At 40.0% G+C, this 23,755-nt stretch overlaps 1 protein-coding gene and 1 long non-coding RNA gene across 3 annotated transcripts in view; one reads left to right on the top strand and one right to left on the bottom strand.

The window, feature by feature from the left end:
• The first annotated feature begins 553 nt into the window (after positions 1-553).
• The window catches only part of LOC132491965 (uncharacterized), a 567,227-nt gene continuing 544,025 nt past the window's right edge, over positions 554-23,755 (top strand). For both annotated transcript variants that reach the window (XR_009532772.1, XR_009532771.1), the window contains exons 1-3: positions 554-659; positions 12,356-12,432; positions 23,065-23,181. This is a non-coding gene — a long non-coding RNA (uncharacterized LOC132491965). The remainder of the gene's footprint in view (positions 660-12,355; positions 12,433-23,064; positions 23,182-23,755) is intronic.
• LOC132492549 (transmembrane emp24 domain-containing protein 2-like) lies at positions 17,934-18,530 on the bottom strand. Its single transcript, XM_060102181.1, is given in 1 exon segment — positions 17,934-18,530. A coding segment is annotated over 1 exon segment (597 nt).

The following is a 23,755-nucleotide window of genomic DNA, read 5'->3' as shown; positions in this document are numbered from 1 at the left end:
ACTTGGAAACAAAACTAGAATTATACATATGGTATGGGTATATTTCTTCGCCTCCACTTCCACTTCAGACAGGGTGCTGTGGAGAAGACCTGGAAGGGTACTACGAAAGTTGACCTAGCGGACAGGAACAGAGCCTCTGCACTGCCACGGGTTCCAATCCAGTCTCACAAAGAAGGAGGGCGCTGCTACATTGCATCCATTCAAAGGCGGGCGGGTGGGGGTAGCAGGACCTGGAGCCGCGCGGCGCTGACGCACGCGAGGCGCGTGATTGACGCAGGCAATGTTACTAAATTCGGCGGTTGGCCGGGCCCCGCCGCCGCCGCGCGCGGCAGATAGCGGAGTAGGTTCCCCTCGGTCACCCCCGCCCCTTCTCCATTCAGAGCAGTTCTCGGCCGGGCGGGGCGGGGCGGGGCGGGGCCGGGCGCGCGCGGGGCGGGGCGGGGCGGGGTGCGCGCGGCCGCGCCGGGATCCGGCCGCACCAAATATAGTCGGGCCTGGCTATTTTTAGTCGGGCCTAGGGCGCCAGCTCGCCGCGTGAGGGGGCGCCCAGACCCCGCGGGGAGTGCAGAGGGGGCGGGGGCGGAGTCGCCATCTTGGACTCGGCTCGACCCAGTCTGGTGACCGGCGATGCTGGGCCGGGCTCGGCGCAGGGGGTCGGGGTGAGTGGGTGTGAGCTGTGGGATAGAGTGGGACGCGCGGGCTGTGACTTGAGCGGACGGCGGGTCAGGGCGCGGAGCCTGCCCTCAGGGGTGGCGCGGGGGAGGGCCCGGGACGCGCGGCCCACGGGGCGTGCGCGGGTGTGGGACGGCGATGCCCGCCAGTCGGCAGGCCGGGCCGTCCCGACACCCCGCGGCCTGGCCAGCCCCGAGTCGCGTGGGGGCGGAGCCGCCCGCGGCCACCACTTCCTGAGAGCCGGGGATACCCCTCCCGGACGTCACGGAGGAGCCGAGGCGGCGGTGGCGGCCCGGGGCTCATCTTGCACTTGCATCACGGGTGCAGCAGCAGTTGCTCTGCTCCTTTGTGGCTTTTTCCCCTGTTGAGTAACTGCTTTGTTAAATGAAAATACCATGACGGGCCAGTGCGATCACCAGCTCCAGACCTCAAAGAAAGTGAAGCTGTCAGGCAAGAAGAGGGAGACTCCCCTAGCCGGCTGCGATGGTATCTGGTGGGTGGATGTGTAGAGAAGCACTTGACAGTTTCCACGTATTACTTCTTGCCTAACTTTTCACCCCCAAGAAGGTTTAAAAATACTTTTATTTCCATGCTGTAAAAATTTCTTATGTTCTGTACCCCACCCATTCCCTCTTCAATTTGAAATCGCGTGCAGAACTGGAATCACTGAAAAGAACAGTTATTAGGTACCGTTTTTAGGAAACAGGACATCTTTCAGTGAATTTGTTGAGTAAACTACACTTTTAAATGTTAATATGTAAAAGATCCTTGCCCACTGAAGGTACTTATAAAGCTTCTAGCTAAGTTTGTTTATATGAATTGGGTTTCCTCAGTGACCGTTTCAAACCGGTTTCCTTATTTATCTTAAATTAAAAAAAAAAAAAAGTCCATCCCTGTCTGAATATCTCCAGGTAAAGCATTTCTCCCTTTGACTCTTTGAGTGAATGTGATTTTCTGGACGTTTATGTTGGTTATATGCTTCCCTCGCCCCTTTTTCCCCTCCTCTGCCTTTTACGTCCTTTTCTTCCTGAGTATCGGGTCACCAATCTTTGTTCCTTGACTACTGTGAGGCTGAGGGCTGTTGTCTGATTGCACTGAGCCAATCAGCTGTCTTAGTGCTCCTCTGGGTAGGAAGCTGGACTGACTGTTGGAGAGGTTCCAGTGGTCACTGATAAGTGGCAACATTTTTGCACTCAAATGGAAAGTCATGGAAGCAGAGACAAGGCTCTCTTACAAACTGGGACACCATCCTCTGCTTAAACCTAGGGCTGTAGTCATATGCAGTTCTTTAGGTGACCTCAAACCAAGTGAATCGTTCTCTTTTTCAAATTAATATTTATTGTTCTATACTGTTTCAAAAGTCTGATTTACTAAAAGTCAGGCATAATTTTCTGTAAGGCTTATGTAATATGACCATTTCAGTAATATAAAATACCTTTTTGATGACTTTTTTATTAAATGAAACAATACTTTATAATTAAATCTCTTCTTTTGGGAAATCAAATAGAATAAGACTATCTTAATCTGTGAAATGTGGAAAACTTAACCTGGTTTGGTCCTTTTTCTAGAAGAGGGACATTCATGTGTGGCCTAGTTTACACCCAAAGCAAAGAAAGCAGTTAGTTTCTGCTTTCATGATACTTATGGCAGCCAATCTGTTAAAAATTCTTTCTATGAAGTAACTATTACAGATTCACTGGATAATTATCTTACATTTTGTTTTGGTTTTGTAGGTGTAGTCTGTCTGCAAGAAAGAAAGTGCTCTTTCTCTTGGAAAATAAAATATGAAATTTGGGGGAAATTTATTGTGTATGATATAAAGCAGTTACTTTAACAAAATGGGATTTAGAATTGCTTTAAAGACTCTTCTGATTAATCACTGACATGTAAATCTTGTTGATTTTGCTAATATATAAAGAATGATGATGAGTCTTGCTGATACAAAAATTGGGTGAGGAAAGGTGAAATGAAAATTCCAAGCCAGAAGTTGTTACCTAAGGTGAAGATAGGAGAGAAAATGAAAAGACTTGTGTGTAAGTCTATGTTTTCCTGAATCACTATAGAAGTTCTAAACTACATTTAAGATATGTATATAAAATTTGGTAGCTTGGGCTGACATTGACTTATACACTTAAATTACTGGGCTCAGGAACATGGGACAATGGTAGTAGTTTTCTGCCTGACCTACCTGCATAGCATCCCTTCCTTATCAATTCTATCATTGCCAGATTATTCTTCCTAAAATACGGCTTTTGTTATATCACTCCTGGGCTCAAAAGTCTTCAGCAGCTGGATATGTCTCCAAAATAAAACCCCAAAGCCTCCACATCCTGGCCTCTTTATTTCCACAGAATTATCCTATCCTAGTCAAACTGTTATCCTCACTTTTCTTCAGACATCCTTTTACCCTTCCACGTTTGTTCATAGTTTTCCTTTTTATGGCATTCCCTTCTTCTCTGCTTATTGAAATCTTACCCTTCCTCTAAAACCAGTTCAAGAAATGAACTCAGATTGTGCTTTAGTCTTTCATAAAGTTCTTATTTTACTGTCTTCTTTTTGTGCTCTTGTGTCCACAGCTTATTGCCCTGTTGAACTATAAGCTTCAAAATATGTCTCACATATCTTTGAAATTTCTGTGGCACCTAAGTTTAACAGAGATAGTAAATATCCATAAAATATTTCCCCATCTAAATTTGAATATGAAGAGAGAGCAGCCATAATATAAGTAACCAGTTATATGGATTAGGATATTTTTGACATGAATGGACAAAATGATATCATACATTAGTTGTTTTCTTTACCTCAACTTTTTTTTTTTTTTTTTTTCGCGGAACGGGGGCCTCTCACCGCTGTGGCCTCTCCCGCCGTGGAGCACAGGCTCCGGACGCGCAGGCCCAGTGGCCATGGCTCACGAGCCCAGCCGCTCCGCGGCACGCGGGATCCTCCCGGACTGGGGCACGAACCCTCGCCCCCTGCATCGGCAGGCGGACTCCCAACCACTGCGACACCAGGGAAGCCCTTTACCTCAACTTTTAACACTCCTGATTGAGTATAGTGCCCACCACAAGCCCAGACAGCCACATGGTGATACAAGGAAAATGCAGCTTGGCTTGTACCTATTATAGCCATGTAGGAAGATTTGCTATGATTTTTTTTTTCCCTGACAGACTTTTGGTTTGACTGTTCTACAGTCTTTCCCCCTCTATGTGTACTTCTACTTATGCTGCTTCCTCTCAATGAAGAATGGGATGCTGTAGGCTAGGAAATGTTAATATCAACTTCTTTTGGGAAAATTTCTTAAGGTTTAAAAAATTGAGAACCATGGCACCTATGTATAACCAGTTAAACACATAAATTCTTGAGTTTCTTATCTTTTCTAAGATATGTTTAAATAGATTTGTATAACACTACGTATATGCAGAAGAAAACTAGGCAAAGAGATTTTGGAATTATGATTTCTTAGAAGTTTTAGAAAGAGGCTCATGTGAATTAGAATATTAATATTTAATAAGGAAAAAGTAAATAATAGATCAGGAAAGACTTTCTATGTTACAGAAAATTTTAGAAAAGAGTAAACACCAGAGAGGGAAAGATTACTTAATAGTATAAGTGCTAATATTATTTTTTAATCTCATTAAATAATATTTTTCTATCCATTAGTAAATAACAGGACAGGCTTGCAATCTGGTTAAAAAGATAGTTTATTTCTTAGTCATGTTTTCCCCAGTCGTTGGTAAACTCTGGAAGGCCACAGTGATTTGGGAGAGAAAAGTTATTAACGCATGTGTGATAAATAAATTCAGGATATTATTTATGCCTATGAAATGAGATCTGCATTTTAGCTAGGGTTGATGGAGCAAGTAAATATCTCTCCACATATAACTACATAGCCCTTTGCTATCACCCAACTCTGAAAAAAAAAATTGCCTCACATGTACAAGATCAGTTCCTTCAGCATATTCTCCAGGAGTGGGATGCTGTATTTTACAGAAAGCACTAGATTGCTTCTCAGAGGCCTGGGGCTGGTTTTGCTGCCATGAAGCTGCCCAACCTTGGGTAAGTTAATTAATCTTTTGCGGGGGGGGGGGCCTAAATATCATTATCTGTAAAAGGATAATGTTGGGCTGACTATATGATCTTTAAGGATCTTTCAGGTTCTAACGTTGAGTGCTTTTTAAGGCTGGTTAAATGTAAATCATGAGTCAGCTCTGGCCTGGTCTCCTGTCACTACTTGATTGCTGTAGTCAGGAGGCTCAGTAACTCTTCTGTATACTATACAAATAGTAGTAATATTCGTAGTAATATTATATTAAACTTCTTTGGCCTACTTGATAAATGACTGTAGCCACTGAGTGGGATCTTGGTGGCCTGAGAGTGTTAATGTATTGCCAGCATCACAGCCTTGTCTTGTCCATAAAGTGGAAACAAGCAGGAACCTGGATAGTCCAAAAGTCATTTTATATTTAGCTTTGGAATTTGTTTTTGTTCATTCATTTGAATATGGATGAGTCACAAATTAACTTCATACAAATTAATAAACTTTCACTGGAATGGATACTGTTGTTTGCTCCTCCTGTTCTTTTCTGATTCTCACTGCATGCTAAGCATGAATCATTTCTTCTTAAATGTAGCAGCTGAGGCAGAACTGTCCTTTTTGCTTTTTCCTAGAAAAAGACTGGTGATGGTGGGCTTGTAAGTCTTTACATCTCCTTTTAGAGTATAAACAGATAGAGAAAGTGAAATATTGAGAAGGCAGGTCAAAAGGAAAGTACCAAGTAGGTATTAAGTTGGAAAAATGTTAGCAAATCAAACAGGAAGAATACAATAAATTCTGTTTGCAAACTTGCTGGTTTGCTGTTGGATACATTTTTATGGATAAATGAGAGCTGACTTTATAGGCATTGGGAAATACCCGAATCTTAACACATTGCAGATTTATGTATTATCTGAGTTAGGTTTGGATGGTAAAAACATTTGTCCATTAATTTAGGGCTACTTTTTAAATGCCTCTTCTACATATTTAGGTATCTGTTTTCTTACTTAGATCATGTAATTAGTAACTGATTCTAATTTTTTGCCATAATACGTTTTTCATTATTTGTTACTCATGTTTATAGTTCACTACTGGAAAAATTCTTCCCTGATATCTGTTCTGAATTAATTCTCTTTTCCGGTTATGTTTTCCTGTTTTATCAATTGTAGTGATGAGAATAGAAAGCCATATTTTAAAGATTTATATTGATACTTTTAAGTTTAGTAAAATTATTAAATTTTACTCATTTCTAATTTCTGAAAATGATTGTCTTATTTTAAATTCATGTTGTCATTAATTTCACTTTTTTAAAACAACAGGATAACCTGTATACAATTTGAAGTCCATTTACCATAGTTTCATGGCACTTTATAGTTGCCAGTTAACTTTTTTTTTAATAAGCAGATATTCATTTTTATTTATTATTTATTTATTTATTTATTTTTGGCTGTGTTGGGTCTTCGTTTCTGTGTGAGGGCTTTCTCCAGTTGTGGCAAGCGGGGACCACTCTTCATCGCTGTGCACGGGCCTCTCACTATCGTGGCCTCTCTTGTTGCGGAGCACAGGCTCCAGACGCGCAGGCTCAGTAGTTGTGGCTCACGGGCCTAGTTGCTCCGCGGCATGTGGGATCTTCCCAGACCAGGGCTCAAACCCGTGTCCCCTGCATCGGCAGGCAGATTCTCAACCACTGTGCCGCCAGGGAAGCCCCAGCCAGTTAACTTTTTAGCGACTTTTTATATTTAAATTTTTTTTGTGTGAGAAGCTTCTATTTATCTCAAAATCTTTTTAAATGCCTTTTTGTTTAAATTATCTTGGACATATTTATTTGGGGTGATGAATTTACTGAGCCCACGGAGCAGTTCTTGGCACAGAATAGGTACTCTGTAAACATTTGATGAATGAATGAAAGCAGTTTTCAAGAAGCTTTATTCAAAATATTCTATTTTCTTTATCATAACCAGCCTTGTGGCCTTATTAACTTTTCTGAGAGAGTTTCACTCAGGGGTTCAGCATGAGAGAGCAGCAGAGAAGACCTGCTGTACATCACTGTGCTGCTGCTTCTGAACCGCCTGTCTCTCCATTGCGGCTAGACTACAGACACATCTAGTTGTCCATATTGAGGGCAGTACCCCTGAGTCACAGCACTCTGTGACATCTGTGTTTGAACTAACGAATTCAGGTATCCTAAGGAATTATATCACCTTTTGATCCTAAATCCCCTCAAGAGTTAATCTCTGGCTTATCTCTTTATTTCGATGTGGCACTTTTGCTCTGATACTTTCACAAGATGGTGTCCTTCCTTCTTTTCTTTACTGTCTCTACCCTGGGTCTGTACAACCTGTTCATTGGTAAGTTCTTCACTTCTAGTCATCAGATTTCCTACTGTAACCCTCACTTTGCTTTACAGTTCAAGGCCTCTTGTCACTTGTCTACCATCTATCACCCATAGACTGAGGGGCATAAATGTAGAATATTATCTAGGAACTCAAATTATATTTTCATTTAATATATTAAATCTTAAGATTTAACTTTTGAAAAGGTAATGCATTCACATGATTCAAACAACAAAATGTTTCCCTTCCACTCCTATCCACCATCTACTCAGTTCCTATCCTCCTAGAGTTTTAAAATGCATACCCAAGCCAATACAAGTATAAATTCTGTTTTCCTTTCCTTTTTTATACAAATGGAAGCTTATGCTTCCATTCTGCCTTTTTCACTCAACAGTGTATCTTGGTGTTCTTTCCATAACAGTGGAAAAATATATGAGGTATATTTCATTTTAACAATATATCTTGGAGATCTCTTCCACATCATTGTGTGGCTATAGCATCATTTATTTAATCAGTACCATATTGATAGACATTTGGGAAATTTTCAATCTTTTGCTATTAGAAACAATGCTGCAGAAATACTTCTGTTACATAGATTATTTCACACTTGTACAAATATATTTGTAGGGTAAATTCCTAAAAGTGGAATTGCTGGTCCAAGAGTGTATCTCATAGTGGTTTTATAGGTACTACCAAATTGCCCTTCATAAAGGCTGTATAATTTATACCCCCATCAGAAATGTATAAGAGTGGCTGACTACCCGTGTTCTTGCCAACAAAATGTGTTATTGAACTTTTGGATTTTTTCCAATCTAGTGGGTGAAAATTGTTATCTTAGTGTGGTTTTAATTTTTATTTCTTTTTAAGAGTGAGTTTGAATATTTTTTCATATGTTTAAAAGCCATTTGTATTTCCTTTTCTGTGAAGTATCTCTTATATTCTTTTCTTCTTTTGGGGGGGTCATTTGAAAATCAACTTGTAGCTGATGTTTATAATATGGAGGTTTGCCCTCTGTAAAATGAGTTGCATCATCCCCCCCAACCCCAGTTTGTCATTTGTCTTTGCTTGTAGTGTTTTGCCATGTAGATTTTTCCTAAAATGTAGTTGAATTTGTCAGTCTTCTCTTTTATGACTTCTGGGTTTTGTGTCATAGTTAGAAAAGCCTGCCCCACTACAAGGTTATAAAAGAATTCTCTCATATTCTACTACTACTTTTTTTTTGTTTTTTTAACTACTACTTTTATGGCTTCTATTTTACACTTCAGTTTTTTGATGCATTTTTCTTAGTGTATGGTATGAGACATAGGTCCAGATTAATTATTTTCCAAATGGCTACTCAGTTGCCCCAACACCATTTGTGAATAGTCCCTCTCTACATTGTTTTGCTTTTTACTAGAAACAAATTGATTCCTCTATCTTGTTTTTTCACACCTCCTTTGCTGTGACTGAATACAAATGCAGTTCTCTGTTTTCCTTCCTATAGAATGCCTTCTTTAATGGCACGGATGTCTTTGCCTTCTACCCTGCTACCTCTCTGCTTACCTCAGCAACACTAGCAGCCTGACAGCCAGTTAATATTTGAATGAATACAGGCTACTCAGAAAGCTCTCCAGGATTTTCCATGGAGCAGTAATGGGCTAAAAAAACTCTTAACTGTAATCTTCCTTCGAAGACTGTTCAAGCCAGAGATGTCCTCTAACTCTCTCTGGCCATGCTAACCAGCTATTCTAGAAGCTGAAACCCACTACCTGGGTCTTTTACTCCTGAGGCAATCCAGTTCAGATTGCTTCTTTCCATGCAAATTCACATCATCTGCTACCTCTGCTTGTCTGACAATATGGGATATTACCCTCTGTAATTTGGGATGGGGAACCGTAATATGCCCAAGAAGTGGTTTGGATTCCCCATCATGCAGTGGTCAGCTCCAGAACCTCATTTACTGGGAAAGTGATTGTGGATGAATGATTTGGGGAACATACATCCTCAATTTGAACTCCAAACAGATTAAGTTTTTCATCTAGGGAACCTGGGGAAAACCCAGCATTATTCTACCTAGGGGAGAGTGTCCAAGCAGGCAGCTGAAACTGAATTTACTTGATATCCTTACTAGCACTTTCTAAGCTACTTGGGTTAGTTTTATAGCTCCTTGAAAAACACTTCCTTCTACTCTGAAACATTGCCCCAGGTGATGTTTCTCTTTCAGACTTGCCTGTTCCTTATTATTGAACCTTTTTTGGGGGGTGTGCTATTTCTTATCTCTGCATGTAGACTTTCCTCTGATGCTGGTAGTATACTCTGTCCAATACCAATTTGACTTAAAGTTATTTTGGCCAAAATCAATTTTGTCCAAATACAATTTAGTTGAAAGTAAACTGGTCAACTGGACAGTTTGGTTAAAACAATTATTTGGTGTGAATATCCTAAGTTATTAATTTTTGAGTAGTGACACTTTTAGTGTATTATGGGGTGTTTAAACACTTTGGGTCCATTTTTTAGAGATTTTTCTAATTTTTCTTCTTTTATATTTCAAATTAATTTTCAACTACAAGAGTACTTTGTTGCTTGTGATACCAAAAGGTTAAGACAACCTAGCTGCCCAACAATAGCATAGTTGGACAAACTCGATCTTAACTACAAGGCAATAAGAGGTTAACTGGAACAACCAAAACATCGAGGGATGAGATAAAAACATGTTTCCATTATTGGTTTTTTTCCCCCTCATTAAAAAGGCAGTATATGTTCAGTACAGGACACTCAGAAAAATGTAGATGAGTAGAAGGACAAAAGGAAAAAAGAGCCATAAATTAATTTACCCAAGAATAACCACTGTTGTCCTTTCCTACCTTTTCAAATGCATTTTATACACATAAACTCTGCATACTGTTTGTAATCTGCCATTATTTAAGCATTCTCCAATTATTGATTAATCACCTTTGTCCAGGTTTAGGCTTTGGTTCCTTTCTCCCTTTTGACCTGCAGCTGTGGGCCAGTCCACTTTAATTGGGAATAGATTGCCATTCTCTTTTTCCTTCTGTCCCTGAAGCCTGCTGAGACCCACAACTAGCCTGGGCCCCAAAGACACCCCCCTGCTTTATTTAAGTGAGACAGTTTGTAAATTAAGCCATTCTGCCAACCCTTCCTATATATTTACAAAAGGGTCCCTGTGGAACGCTCTGATTATCTATAGAATAATTTTTGGAGTGCATACTTGATGTATATTATGTGTATAAATATATAAATTAGATGGGAATAATAAAGAGAGGGTAGGAATTAGATTGGCTCCTGACTAAAATAAAAATAAGGCAGAGAGATCCATTGTCATTGGAGGGAAATTATTTAAATAGATTTTCTCTAAATCCGGGTTGGCATATATGTGCTATGTGTTGTGCGCAAACCTGAGTACATGGTAGACATCACTAATCAGTCATGGCACTGTTACTTATTGGATCCAAACTCATCTTTGGATCTTTCTTGAAATGAGATTCTAAGTAGCTGTACTTACTGGAGTTGCTGTGACAAACCTACTTACCATTCTTGCTCTAAAATATTGCATTAAAGTTTTTTTTTTTTAAATAGTGGGTTGACCAAGAAAATTGTAATAAAATGTTTTATAACTGATAGAAAAGTTTATGATGGCAAATATGGAATGTGAGCAAAGAGTAATTATCTGAATTTTGGGCAAAGCACATGCCTCATCATTAAGATCTTAGAAGCAACATAATAAATTATAGGTTTGTTATGGAGTGAAAACAATGTCACAATAATACTCATCATTATAACTTGCCCATGGTATGGTCATAGTGATTGACTACCCAGCATTAATTCCACCCTAGATGATGAGTCTAAGCAGTCATGGTTAATCCCATTTCCTCTGCTAATGAAGGGTTAGGAATGGCCTGTAACCTATTTTGGCCAATGAGATGTGAAGGGAAGCCTGAAGGAGGGCCGGGGTGCTTCTGGGAAAGGTTTTCTTGACCCCAAAAAGAGATAAAAGAAAGAGATGGTGTCTCTTCTTCCTCTGATGCTGTTATGTCTGAATATGATAGCTAGAACTGCTCAAGACATCTTCGGGTAATGAGAGAACCTAGCTTTGGAGGAAGCTAATCTAGAAGATGGCAGAACAGAGAGAGGAAACCTGAGCTCTTGATGACCTTACTGAACTGCTGATTGTATTGTACTTGGTCTGCCTTACCTCTGAACTTCCAGGTCTGTGAGCTAATACAGTTCCTTATTGTGTAAGCCAGCATTATCTGGGACTTTGTCACTTGCAGCCAAAAGCATTCTGAGTGGTACACTCACTTTGTCCCAAGCAGATTCATGTCAAATGGTTTTGATTTTATTTTGATAGATTTCCTTTTATTGGGGCTCTTCCCTCCCCTGTCTTATGGCTTCAGAAAGTGGGTGCAGATTTTAACTGGCCAATTCTTGTCTCAGTCTTCTCTAAGGGCCTCTGCTCTTAGAGGTTCTTCACAGAAGAACCAAGGTTCTTCACAGAAAGCAGCAAAGAATCAGCCAGCTGCCATCATCTCTTCTGGAGCCTTTTTAAAAAAACACATTTATTTATTTTATTTATTTGGCTGTACCAGGTCCTAGTTGCAGCACACGGGATCTTCGTTGCCACATGCAGGATCTTTAGTTGCAGCATGCAGGCTCTTAGTTGTGGCATGTAGGCTCTAGTTACCTGACCAGGGATCAAACCTGGGCCCCCGGCACTGGGAGCATGGAGTCTTAACCACTGGACCACCAGAGATGTCCCTTTTCTGGAGCCTTTTGGATCATTTGAATATCTGGTGGTGTGACTGCTTCTTTTTGTCATTCATTTGTTCTTTTCCTGATTCTGATTCTGATTCCTTGATGCATCTTGGTCCCTGTTCTTGCATACTTATTAGCATCTTATGCCTGGCCTCAAAATTGTTTAATTGATGTATTTTCATCTCTTCCTTCTCCCCTGAGCCTCTCTTTTCCTTTATCTCTCTCATCTCCTCCTGTCTCACTTTGTGACTTTATGGCCAGTGGGGGCTAGTCTAAGATGTGTATAATCTTTGCCAGAAATAATAGTGAGTTAAGTAGTCACACAGCTGTTTGCTCTAGACTGGTATGTCAAAAGTAAGAGTAGGTCAGTCCTCAGTCCATTTTCTCATCTAGTGCCTTTTACTCATGGCACAGAACAGGTAGCACCAGAAATGTCTAGGGGTCAGGGCACTTGAGTCTTCATTGTGGCTTCACTATTTGCTACCTGAAATCTTGGGCAAGTCACTTAAAGACATAGAGTTTCTTCTTTGGAATTTGTTACTAATTGTTCATTTCTTTTCTGTAGTTTTGTTGTGATTCAAATGAAATAATGTGAACATGGAAAATGAAAAAAAGCCTTTTTCCTGAAAAAGAATAAGCAAGGTTGGTTGCATTTTCTGATTTTTTTCAGATGAACTAATGTCAAAGTCTCTAGAATCAGCTCTGTGTATCTTGTTTGTTTGTAAAAAGGCAATGAAATATGACATGGGACATAATTGTACAGGTAATCAGGGATTGAAGTTGATATTTTAGTGGTAGCTTACAGCCTGAAATAAAAAGAAAGGGCCACACAGTATGAAGGGGAAATAAAGGTCAGGATGTTGTTCTTGTGGCTTATTTCTAGTTGAACCAGAAATTCTGGTAAGCCAAATTAGGGGAAAGAGAAACCAATAGGAGAAACACCCCCCTCTAGTGGCGAGGAGCCAGGTTCTACACTTAGTTGCTAAGATGGGTGACTGGGGAATGGATGGCTTCTTAGGATGTTTTTTGTTTCTTAAGAAGTATTCTGAGGATCCAGAGTTAAAATTCTTTTTTTTTTTTTTGCGGTACGCGGGCCTCTCACTGCTGTGGCCTCTCCCGTTGTGGAGCACAGGCTCCGGACGCGCAGGCTCAGCGGCCATGGCTCACGGGCCCAGCTGCTCCGCGGCATGTGGGATCCTCCCGGACCGGGGCACGAACCCGTGTCCCCTGCATCGGCAGGCGGACTCTCAACCACTGCGCCACCAGGGAAGCCCCAGAGTTAAAATTCTTAATGAAGATCGTTAGTTCCAGTTTTCCTGATCAGGAGGATTAGCACATTTCACAGAATAAGTAGTATTTTGGCAGTCTCACGTGGGATCCGATTGTCTGAAAAATGTAGAGGCTAACGGTTGTTGGAAGAGGTTCACAGTTTACTTTTATGTAGGTCATTTAGAGACCAGAGAGTTAGGAAACCATTGTTACTAAATTTCTTATTGATCTGAGGTGATATAGTAGGTACCTTTATAAACCCATTTGTAGGCGGGTAAAGCCTATATTTAAAGTTATGGATAATGCCATAGAGTAGTATTCATCTGTATTTATACAAAATAATGGTTGTGGATTTCCTAACTGTAACTTTTGATTTGAAATTTTTAGTGGTGATCCTGAGAACCAAGTGTTTAATTTACATCTTGGAAGTGATTTAATTTCTACTTATGGAAACGTAGTGTAGTATATTAAAATAACTTACTGCCCACAGTTCAGTGGCTCGGTAGGGACACCTAATGCGTTCTTGAAGGACATCTCATCTTAAGGATGTGTGTTATTGATAATAATAATTGCAAGTGATTATTACATTTACAAATCTCAAAAGCCCATTCAAGTTTTTACTGTTTTGAACTTCTGTTTGGGAAAAATTCGTTTAAGTTACTCTGAAGAGACAAAATTTCAAAGAATAAAATGTTTATGGTACTCTGTGTTAGATCTAAGGAAAATTTGAATATCTTTCAATTCTGATATAGAAAAGAATGATTATGGCACAAGAAAATAAAGACTGCATCATCAGAGTACTATTTCTTTATTTTTAATGTCAAACTCTTGCACTGAAGGAAAGAAATTTTTTTTTTTTGGTTGCGTTAGGTCTTTGTTGCTGCATGCAGGCTTTCTCTAGTTGCGGCGAGCGGGGGCTACCCTTCGTGGCGGTGCATGGGTTTCTCATTGCGGTGGCTTCTCTTGTGGCAGAGCATGGGCCCTAGAGCACGCAGGTTTCAGTAGTTGTGGCGTGTGGGCTCAGTAGTTGTGGTGCACGGGCTCTAGGGCACATGGACTTCATTAGTTGTGGCACACGGGTTCAGTAGTTGTGGCACACAGGCTCTGTAGTTGTGGCTTGCAGGCTCTAGAGCGCAGGCTTAGTAGTTGTGGTGCACGGGCTTAGTTGCTCCGTGGCATGTGGGATCTTCCTGGACCAGGGCTCAAACCCGTGTCCCATGCATTGCCAGGTAGATTCTCAACCACTGCGTCACCAGGAAAGTCCCCTGAAGGAAAGAAATTTGAAGCTTGCAGTAGAGCTAGCCTCTCAATAGTTTGGAATATGTTTGATGATGTTTCTTGTGAAATAAAAATGGAAAAATTCTCTAGAAAATATAAACTCGTACATGGATAAAGTGAGATTATAGAGTTATGAAACTTTTGTGCATAACTTGTGGAATGATATCCTTTGTTTATGGTTATACTTCATAAATATACTTGATTTCAGGAAAGGTGGAACTAGGTCTGGCAGTAGATCAGGATCCACCTATTGGCTAAAACCAGAAAATAGGAGGAAGAGGTTATTAATGATTCATTCTTAGCCAAGAAAAATTCAGTAAGGAATAATTAAGGTCAGCTAGAGAAAGAATTATGATTGTGTTAAGTGAGTTCACAGATATTATTGAAGGCAAAGCAGTTAGAACTGATTTGTTAATGTATATGGGGGCAATAAACCAATTAGATGGTCTCTTTTCTAAATTAGTATGACAGTAGTAGAAGATATCTGGAGGGAAGTGAAATGGATAAGGTTAGTGGTAATTACACCTTCTTCATTAAATCCTAACACTGAAGAGGTACTATGTATATTAGTGATAGTTTAATTCTATAAATAAAATTTAATATTAAAAATTGATATAGGGCTTCCCTGGTGGCGCAGTGGTTGAGAGTCCGCCTGCTAATGCAGGGGACACGGGTTCGTGCCCCGGTCCGGGAAGATCCCATATGCCGTGGAGTGGCTGGGCCCGTGAGCCATGGCCGCTGAGCCTGCGCGTCGGGAGCCTGTGCTCCGCAGCGGGAGAGACCACAACAGTGAGAGGCCCGCGTACCACAAAAAAAAAAAAAAAAAAAAAATTGATATAATGTTGGCATTGCTAAAATTAGACAAGTGCTGATTTGTGTAAAGGGTTGCAGCAAGTGGGCTTGAATAAAGAGCCTGGGCTCCAAACCTCATTAAATTCCAGATAAAGTATAAGAATAATAATTCATATTTGTAAAGGATTTTACAGTATTCTGAATGTTTTCACCTATATGATCTCATCTGATTCTTATCAGAACCCTGGGGGATAGCAGCCCAGGTTTGATTATCCCATTTTTACAAATAAGGTCCTGGAGGCTCAGAGAGTCTAACTAACTTACTAAAGAGCAAATAGGGACTGAATGACAGGAGTGGGACTTCAACCCATGATTCCTTACCAAAATGCCTTTGTTCACTGTATTAGCTTCCTATGGTTGCTGTAACAAATTACCACAAACTGGGTGGCATAAACAACAGATATTTATTCTCTCGTGGTTCTGGAGGCCAGAAGTCTGAAATCAAGGTGTTGTCAGGACTTCACTCCCTCTGGAGGCTCTAGGGGAGAATTCATTCTTTGCCTCTTTCACCTTCTGATGGCTGTTGGCACTCCATGGCTTATGGTCACCTCACTCCAGTCTCTGCCTTTGTGGTCACATAGCCTCCTCCTTCTCTATTCTGTGTCTTTTCCTTTTATGTCTGTCTCAAATCTCTCTTCGCCTTTCTCTTATTAGGACTCTTATAAAGATTGATTCTTATAAGTTCTGACTTTAATACTCCACTTGTTATTGGATTTAGGACCCACCTAGTAAGCCAGGATGATTTCCTCATCTCAAGATCTTTAATTACATCTGCAAAGACTCTTTATTCAAATAAGGTAACATTCACAGTTTCCAGGCATTAGGACATGTACCTATCTTTTCAGGGACCACCAGTTCAACCCACTATATTCATTGTATGCCATTTAATTTAATATCTTCCTTTTGGATTGAAGAAATAATCTTCTGTCTGAAGGTGGGCAAATGGGCTAGGGAATTTTTAGCTAGTATACAAAGAGGAACATTTAAAATATTTCTGGTTGGTGCTAAGTGCTTAGTAACTAGAATTGAACTAATTAACACGAGTTCCACCAAATCGTTATGCTAGCTTTGTATTTGCAGAACTATAAAAAAAGGGACTAAATTAAATTAAAGTAACATATGACCATTCATGATTAGCAATATTAAAAGTTAGCTTTTTTTGTTTCTTGTGTAATTGGACTAAAAGGTGTGTGTGTATGTTTTGGTAATGGCTTAAATCAGTAGGATAGGTTTCTTACATTACATGGGCATTCTCATTTGGGTCATATAAGTCAAGATCCATATACATAAACTCTTTTTTTTTTTAAAGAATTGTTTATTTACTGAACATGGGGCAGATTAGATACACAACCAATTGTAAATTACATCTTTTAACTCAATTTTGAAGTGTTTTCACACACACGTGCACACAAATTGGAATGCAACAGTCGTCCTAAGGCAAAACACAGTCACCTGAAACTGTTGCAAGTATTTTCACCCAAGGTTGAAAAGTTGTTTATCCTGAACATGAAAACCTGTAACAAATTTAAATTAATTATATAAAACTCGTTACTTGTAGTTTTCCCCTTGCAAAGATCCAAAAAAAAAAAAAGCACAAGTAACTAATATACATCAATCACAACATAATTCTGGATCATCCCCACACCAAAACCAGATGCTCCTTTAATTTTAAACCCATCATCAGAGAAAGTCATTTCGTTTAATACAGAACAAAATTCAAAAGAAAAGAAAGACCCAAGAAAAACAAAAGAAAGAAAGAAAAACAAAAAATAGAAAGACCCAAGAAAAACAAAAACAAAAACCCTAGTACTGACAGTGATGTTCAGTACCCTAATTAAACAGTGACCAAAATGCCACTGATCAAAAATGAAATAGTGGCTGTATATCACTGCAAAGAAATCCAAGAGGCTTTAAACCTTTGGCATCAGAAATCCAGATTTTTCCTAGTAGTGAATGCATACCTCCTACGTGCCAAGAGTGGAGAAGTGGATGTGCCAGCACAGAAAGAAAAAGAGCTACCGTTCGCTGAAACACCTAGAGAATTGGCTTTAATAGAGACTTCTTACATGGTTAGGCAGAAACCAAAAAATGGTTATTAGCTGCTTGTGTCAACAATTTTAACTGGAGGTGACTGAGTTCTAAAGTTCAGAGTAAAACTTTAGCGGGGGGAAAGGTTGTTGGTTAAAGACTTATCTTTAAAGCAAAAACAAGGTAGACAAAGTATGAAAATACCACCTGGTAGCATCTTCTAAGTCACAGGGCTCTGCCATTTTTGGCTGGACAGAAAATGTCAAGATTCAGATTGTTGTTTCTCATAAGGACTCAACAAAATGAATCTTTAATGACTTGAACTGCAGGATTAGGGATCCCAAGAATGCAGTCATTTTAGTAAAGTGCTATCAGTAAAGTACTATCCTGAACAAACTGCATTTTATTATGAAAGCAAAAGGAAAGAAGATATAATAAGGACTACACACCTATATTCAGCTTACAGCGTCTGAGTTCTGGAAGGACCTGTATAATGGAGGAAGAATTCAAATACGAAATTATGCCAATCAAATGTCAAATTTTCACTATAATTTTCCTGAAAAAGTGTTTTTCCCCGATATCTATTAATCACAAAGAAACATAAGCTGTGAATGTATAGTTCAGAAAATAAAAATGTAGAAACTAATGACATTATTATGCCCAAGATGTTTGGTAAACAGTGAATTATGAGTTTGGGACCATCAGGAAAAGGCTTTTTAAACAACCCTCTGGACTACAAAAAATCTCTTCAGGTAGTAGATCCATCCCAATGTCATGGCAACTAGAACAAGAGCTTCAAAGAAGGACCAAAGGACCGCTCTGCTGTTTGTGCTGTCATTGACTGCCCTGTGTATTCTCTCCCGAACTTCCATGTATTCCTGTTCATGCTTTACAGCTGTCATTGCCACTGTGAGCTCATTAATCATTTCTTCTAGCTTGTTCTGGTGAGCTTCCGTTTCCATGTCTTGTCCTTCTGGGGCCTTCCCAGTATCAACGGTGAACATCACTATCTTTGGAGTCATGTTGGACATTCTATTGCTAAAACAAAACTTATATGTTCCATCCATGTGAGCAGCAAATGTGTATTTCCCACTGGACTCCTAGTCTCCTTTATAAATTCATTTATTATTAGGCCCTGTAATCTCCACATCGATGTCCAGGAAGCTGCCCTCAGCCACCTCGAAGATGAGGCCCATCTTGGTGCCCAAGGTGACCCGCTCGAAGAAGCACTCCTCGGCACGTGCATTGATGCTGACAGAGTAGCCTGAGGCTGTGTCCAGGAGGGCGGCCAGGAGCTCAGCGAGTGCCCCCATGATGGGGCTGGGGCTGAAGCCAGGACTGGGACTGCATCTCCAGAGCTGCCATTGCTGCTGCCACTGCCGCCTTCTCCACAGTATTGTGGGGGGTTTTCTTTCACATTTTTTTTTAAATTAAAAAAAAATTTTTATACAGCAGGCTCTTATTAGTTATCTATTTTATACATATTAGTGTATATACGTGAATCCCAATCTCCCAATTCACCCCCCCCCACACTTTCCCCCCTTGGTGTCCATATGTTTGTTCTCTACATCCGTGTCTCTATTTCTGCCCTGCAAACTGGTTCATCTGTACCATTTTTCTAGATACCACATATATGCGTTAATATACAATATTTGCTTTTCTCTTTCTGACTTACTTCACTCTGTATGACAGTCTCTAGGTCCATCCATGTCTCTGCAAATGACACAATTTCATTCCTTTTTATGGCTGGGTCATATTCCATCGTATATAGGTACCACATCGTCTTCATCCATTCCTCTGTCGATGGACATTTAGGTTGCTTCCATGACCTGGCTATTGTAAATAGTGCTGCAATGAACATTGGGGTGCATGTGTCTTTTTGAATTATGGTTTTCTCTGGGTATATGCCCAGTAGTGGGATTGCTGGATCTTATGGTAATTCTACTTTTAGTTTTTTAAGGAACCTCCATACTGTTCTCTATAGTGGCTATATCGATTTACATTCCCACCAACAGTGCAAGAGGGTTCCCTTTTCTCCACACCCTCTCCAGCATTTGTTGTTTGTAGATTTTCTTATGATGCCCATTCTAACTGGTGTGAGGTGATACCTCATTGTACTTTTGATTTGCATTTCTCTGATAATTAGTGATGTTGAGCAGCTTTTCATGTGCTTCTTGGCCATCTGTATGTCTTCTTTGGAAAAATGTCTATTTAGGTCTTCTGCCCATTTTTTTTTGTTGTTGTTGTATAATTCCATTTAATTTAAATGTCCAGAATAGGCAAAGCCATAGAGACAGAAAGCAGATAAGTGGTTGCCAGGGTTTGGGGAGAATGGGAAAGAGTGAACAATGGGATTTCTTTTGGGGGTCATGAAAATGTCCTAAAATTGGCTGTGACAATGGTTGCACAATTCTGTGAACACACTCGAAACCATTATCACGTGCTGTATTCTGAATAGGTTAATTGTGTGATGTGTAACTTATATATCAATAAGGATGTTAGGGGGTTTTTTGGGTTTTTTTTGTTTTTTTGTGGTACGCGGTTCTGCCCTTTTTTTTTTTTTTTTTTTTGCGGAGCACAGGCTCCGGATGCGCAGGCTCAGCGGCCATGGCTCACGGGCCCAGCCGCTCCGCGGCATGTGGGATCTTCCCGGACCAGGGCACGAACCCGTGTCCCCTGCATCGGCAGGCGGACTCTCAACCACTGTGCCACCAGGGAAGCCCCCTGCCCATTTTTTGATTGGACTGTTTGTTTTTTTAATATTGAGCTGGATGAGTTGTTTATATATTTTGGAGATTAATCCTTGGCCCGATGATTTGTTTGCAAATATTTTCGCCCATTCTGAGGGTTGTCTTATCGTTTTGTTTATAGCTTCCTTTGCTGTGCAAAAGCTTTGAAGTTTCATTAGGTCCCATTTGTTTATTTTTGTTTGTATTTCCATTACTCTAGGAGGTGGGTCAAAAAAGATCTTGCTGTGATTTATGTCAAAGAGAGTTCTCCCTATGTTTTCCTCTAAGAGTTTGATAGTGTCCAGTCTTACATTTAGGTCTTTACTCCATTTTGAGTTTATTTTTGTGTCTGGTGTTAGGGAGTGTTCTAATTTCATTCTTTTACATGTAGCTGTCCAGTTTTCCCAGCACCACTTACTGAAGAGACTGTCTTTTCTCCATTGTATATCTTTGCCTCCTTTGTCATAGATTAGTTGACCATAGGTGTGTGGGTTTATCTCTGGGCTTTCTATCCTGTTCCATTGATCTATATTTCTGTTTTTGTGTCAGTACCATATAGTCTTGATTACTGTAGCTTTGTAGTATAGTCTGAAGTCAGGGAGTCTGATTCCTCCAGTTCCTTTTTTTTCCCTCAAGACTGCTTTGGCTATTCGGGTTCCTTTGTGTCTCCATACAAATTTTAAGATTTTTTGTTCTAGTTCTGTAAAAAATGCCACTGGTAATTTGATAGGGATTGCACTGAATCTGTAGATTACTTGGGTAGTGTAGTCACTTTCACAATATTGATTCTTCTAATCCAAGAACATGGTATATCTCTCCATCTGTTTGTGTCATCTTTGATTTCTTTCATCAGTGTCTTATAATTTTCTGAGTACAGGTCTTTTACCTCCTTAGGTAGGTTTATTCCTAGGCATTTTATTCTTTTTGTTGCAATGGTGAGTGGGATTGTTTCCTTAATTTCTCTTTCTGATCTTTCGTTGTTAGTGTATAGGAATGCAAGAGATTTCTGTGCATTAATTTTGTATCCTGCAACTTTACCACATTCATTGATTAGCTCTAGTAGTTTTCTGGTGGCATCTTTAGGATTCTCTGTGCATGGTATCATGTCATCGGCAAACAGTGACAGTTTTACTTCTTTTCCAATTTGTATTCCTTTTATTTCTTTTTCTTCCCTGTTTGCCATGGCTAGGACTTCCAAAACTATGTTGAATAGTAGTGGTGAGAGTGGACATCCTTGTCTTCCTCCTGATATTTGAGGAAATACTTTCAGTTTTTCACCATTGAGAATGTTTGCTGTGGATTTGTCATATATGGCCTTTATTATGTTGAGGTAGGTTCCCTCTGTGCCCACTTTCTGGAGAGTTTTTATAATAAATGGGTGTTGAATTTTGTCAAAAGCTTTCTCTGCATCTATTGAGATGATCATATGGTTTTTATTCTTCAATTTGTTAATATGGTGTAGCACATTGATTGATTTGCATATATTGAAGAATCCTTGCATCCATGGGATAAATCCCATTTGATCATGGTGTATGATCCTTTTACTGTGTTGTTGGATTCTGTTTGCTAGTATTTTGTTGAGGATTTTTGCATCTATATTTATCAGTGTTATTGGTCTGTAATCTTCTTTTTTTGTAGTATCTCTGGTTTTGGTATCAGGGTGATGGTGGCCTTGTAGAATGAGTTTGGGACTGTTTCTTCCTCTGCAATTTTTTGGAAGAGTTTGAGAAGGATGGGTGTTAGCTGTTCTCTAAATGTTTGATAGAATTCACCTGTGAAGACATCTAAATGTTTGATAGAATTCACCTGTGAAGCCATCTGGTCTTGGACTTTGTTGGAAGATTTAATAACAGTTTCAATTTCATTACTTGTGATTGGTCTGTTCATATTTTCTATTTCTTCTTTTTTTAATTAAAAAATGTTTTTGGGGTCTGTTGGGTCTTTGTTGCTCTGTGCAGGCTTTCTCTAGTTGTAACGAGCAAGGTCTGCTCTTCATTGTGGTGCGCAAGCTTCTCATTGTGGTGGCTTCTGTTGTTGTGGAGCAAAGACTCTAGGTGTGTGGGCTTCAGTAGTTGTGGTGCATGGGTTCAGTAGTTGTGGCTCGCAGGCTCTAGAGCTCAGGCTTAGTAGTTGTGGCACACGGGTTTAGTTGCCCCGCGGCATGTGGGATCTTCCCAGACCAGGGATCGAACCCATGTCCCCTGCGTTGGCAGGTGGATTCTTAACTACTGTGCCACCAGGGAAGTCCCCATATATGTAAACTCTTTAAGGGAAGGGGCTTGGTGTGTCTTGTTCACAGTTAGATCCCCAGTTCCTGACACATAGGTGTGCTCAAAGAATTTGCTGAATGAACGAAATAACTTTTTTTTTTTTTTTTTTTTTTTTTTGCGGTACGCGGGCCTCTCACTGTTGTGGCCTCTCCCATTGCTGAGCACAGGCTCCGGATGCGCAGGCTCAGCAGCCATGGCTCACGGGCCCAGCTGCTCCACGGCATGTGGGATCTTCCCAGACCGGGGCACGAACCCGTGCCCCTGCATTGGCAGGCGGACTCTCAACAACTGAGCCACCAGGGAAGCCCCTGAAATAACTTTTTATGACACCCAAATCAGGCAGCCACAAGTCCCATACTGTTTCACTTTTTGTAGAGTCCTGAATAACAGGAATACTGTAGGAGAGTCCTCACTGACTTCAAGAGATTCCACTGTGAGTCCATTTACTTTTGACAGAGCCTACAACTTATTCTTCTCTGATAATCTTCGCTCTAGGCCAAAAACCTGTTGTCATTGCCTTGTTCACATTAAACAATAATCAGTGAGATTCCTTCTGCCCATCATTTCACTTCTCACTAGCATGGAGCTCAGGTAACACTAGAGGCATTCTGGTGGGCTAGTCCAGCCAGCTCTTCAGGTCATTAGTGCCACACATTAAGCTCTGGGGAGGGGGCAGGCTTCTGTCCTCTCAAAAGTGTGCAGAGTTTTGACTCTCTGATATAGCTTTCAGTGTTAACAGATAGGAATTGGGTGACTCAAATGATGTGCCAGACCTTCTATGTGTTATCTCAAATACTGCTTGCAACCAACCTTAGAAGCTAAGTACTATCATTATCCCTGTTTTACAGAAGCGCAAAGAAGTTAAGTACTTGACCAAGTTCACACCAAGATCTGAACCCAGGTAGTCTTACTTCAGAGCCTACGTTCTTATCCGTGCCCATTGCCAGCCTCGTGCTCATTCGTTTGTAAGTAACCTGTTCTTTCTTTCTGAAAGCTTATATTTTTTCTTTATTTTTAAACTTCAGAAATTTCATGAGGATATATCTAAATGTATGCCTTTTTTCAATTATCCTGCCTGGCACTCTGTGAATGCTTTTGTTCTGACAACTCTAGTCTCCTCCTGAGGGTAGTTTTCTTGTATTGTGGTTTTTTTTTTTTTTTTTTAATTCTGTTGTACTGTGTTTTGATTATTGCTTTCTCCAGTATGGTCTTTGCTCTCCCTCTGGAACTTCTTTTATTTCCGCTTAGGCATTCTAGGCCTGCCTTCTGTTTCTATTTTTTTTTCATTCAAGAATTCCATTTCTTTTTATTTTTGCCCTGGATAGTGTGTTAACTCATTCAGTTACTTTTCCAGATAGCAAATTTGTTCTTCAGAAAGGTCTCTTCTACTTTTTACTTCCTTAATTGAAATTTAAAATTTATAAATCATGTTTAAAGAATTTCCCAGTATATTATTTTGTTCTGGTTATTTTTTGCATTCAATATCATATAAAAATACCATAACCAAGTAAACCCAATTTATTTTAGAAATGTGAGGCT

This window comes from Mesoplodon densirostris, chromosome 6 (genome assembly GCF_025265405.1).
Source record: "Mesoplodon densirostris isolate mMesDen1 chromosome 6, mMesDen1 primary haplotype, whole genome shotgun sequence".
Taxonomy (NCBI): Eukaryota; Metazoa; Chordata; class Mammalia; order Artiodactyla; family Ziphiidae; genus Mesoplodon; species Mesoplodon densirostris.
Note: the sequence above shows the minus strand (reverse complement) of the source record. Positions and strands in the feature narration are given on the sequence as shown.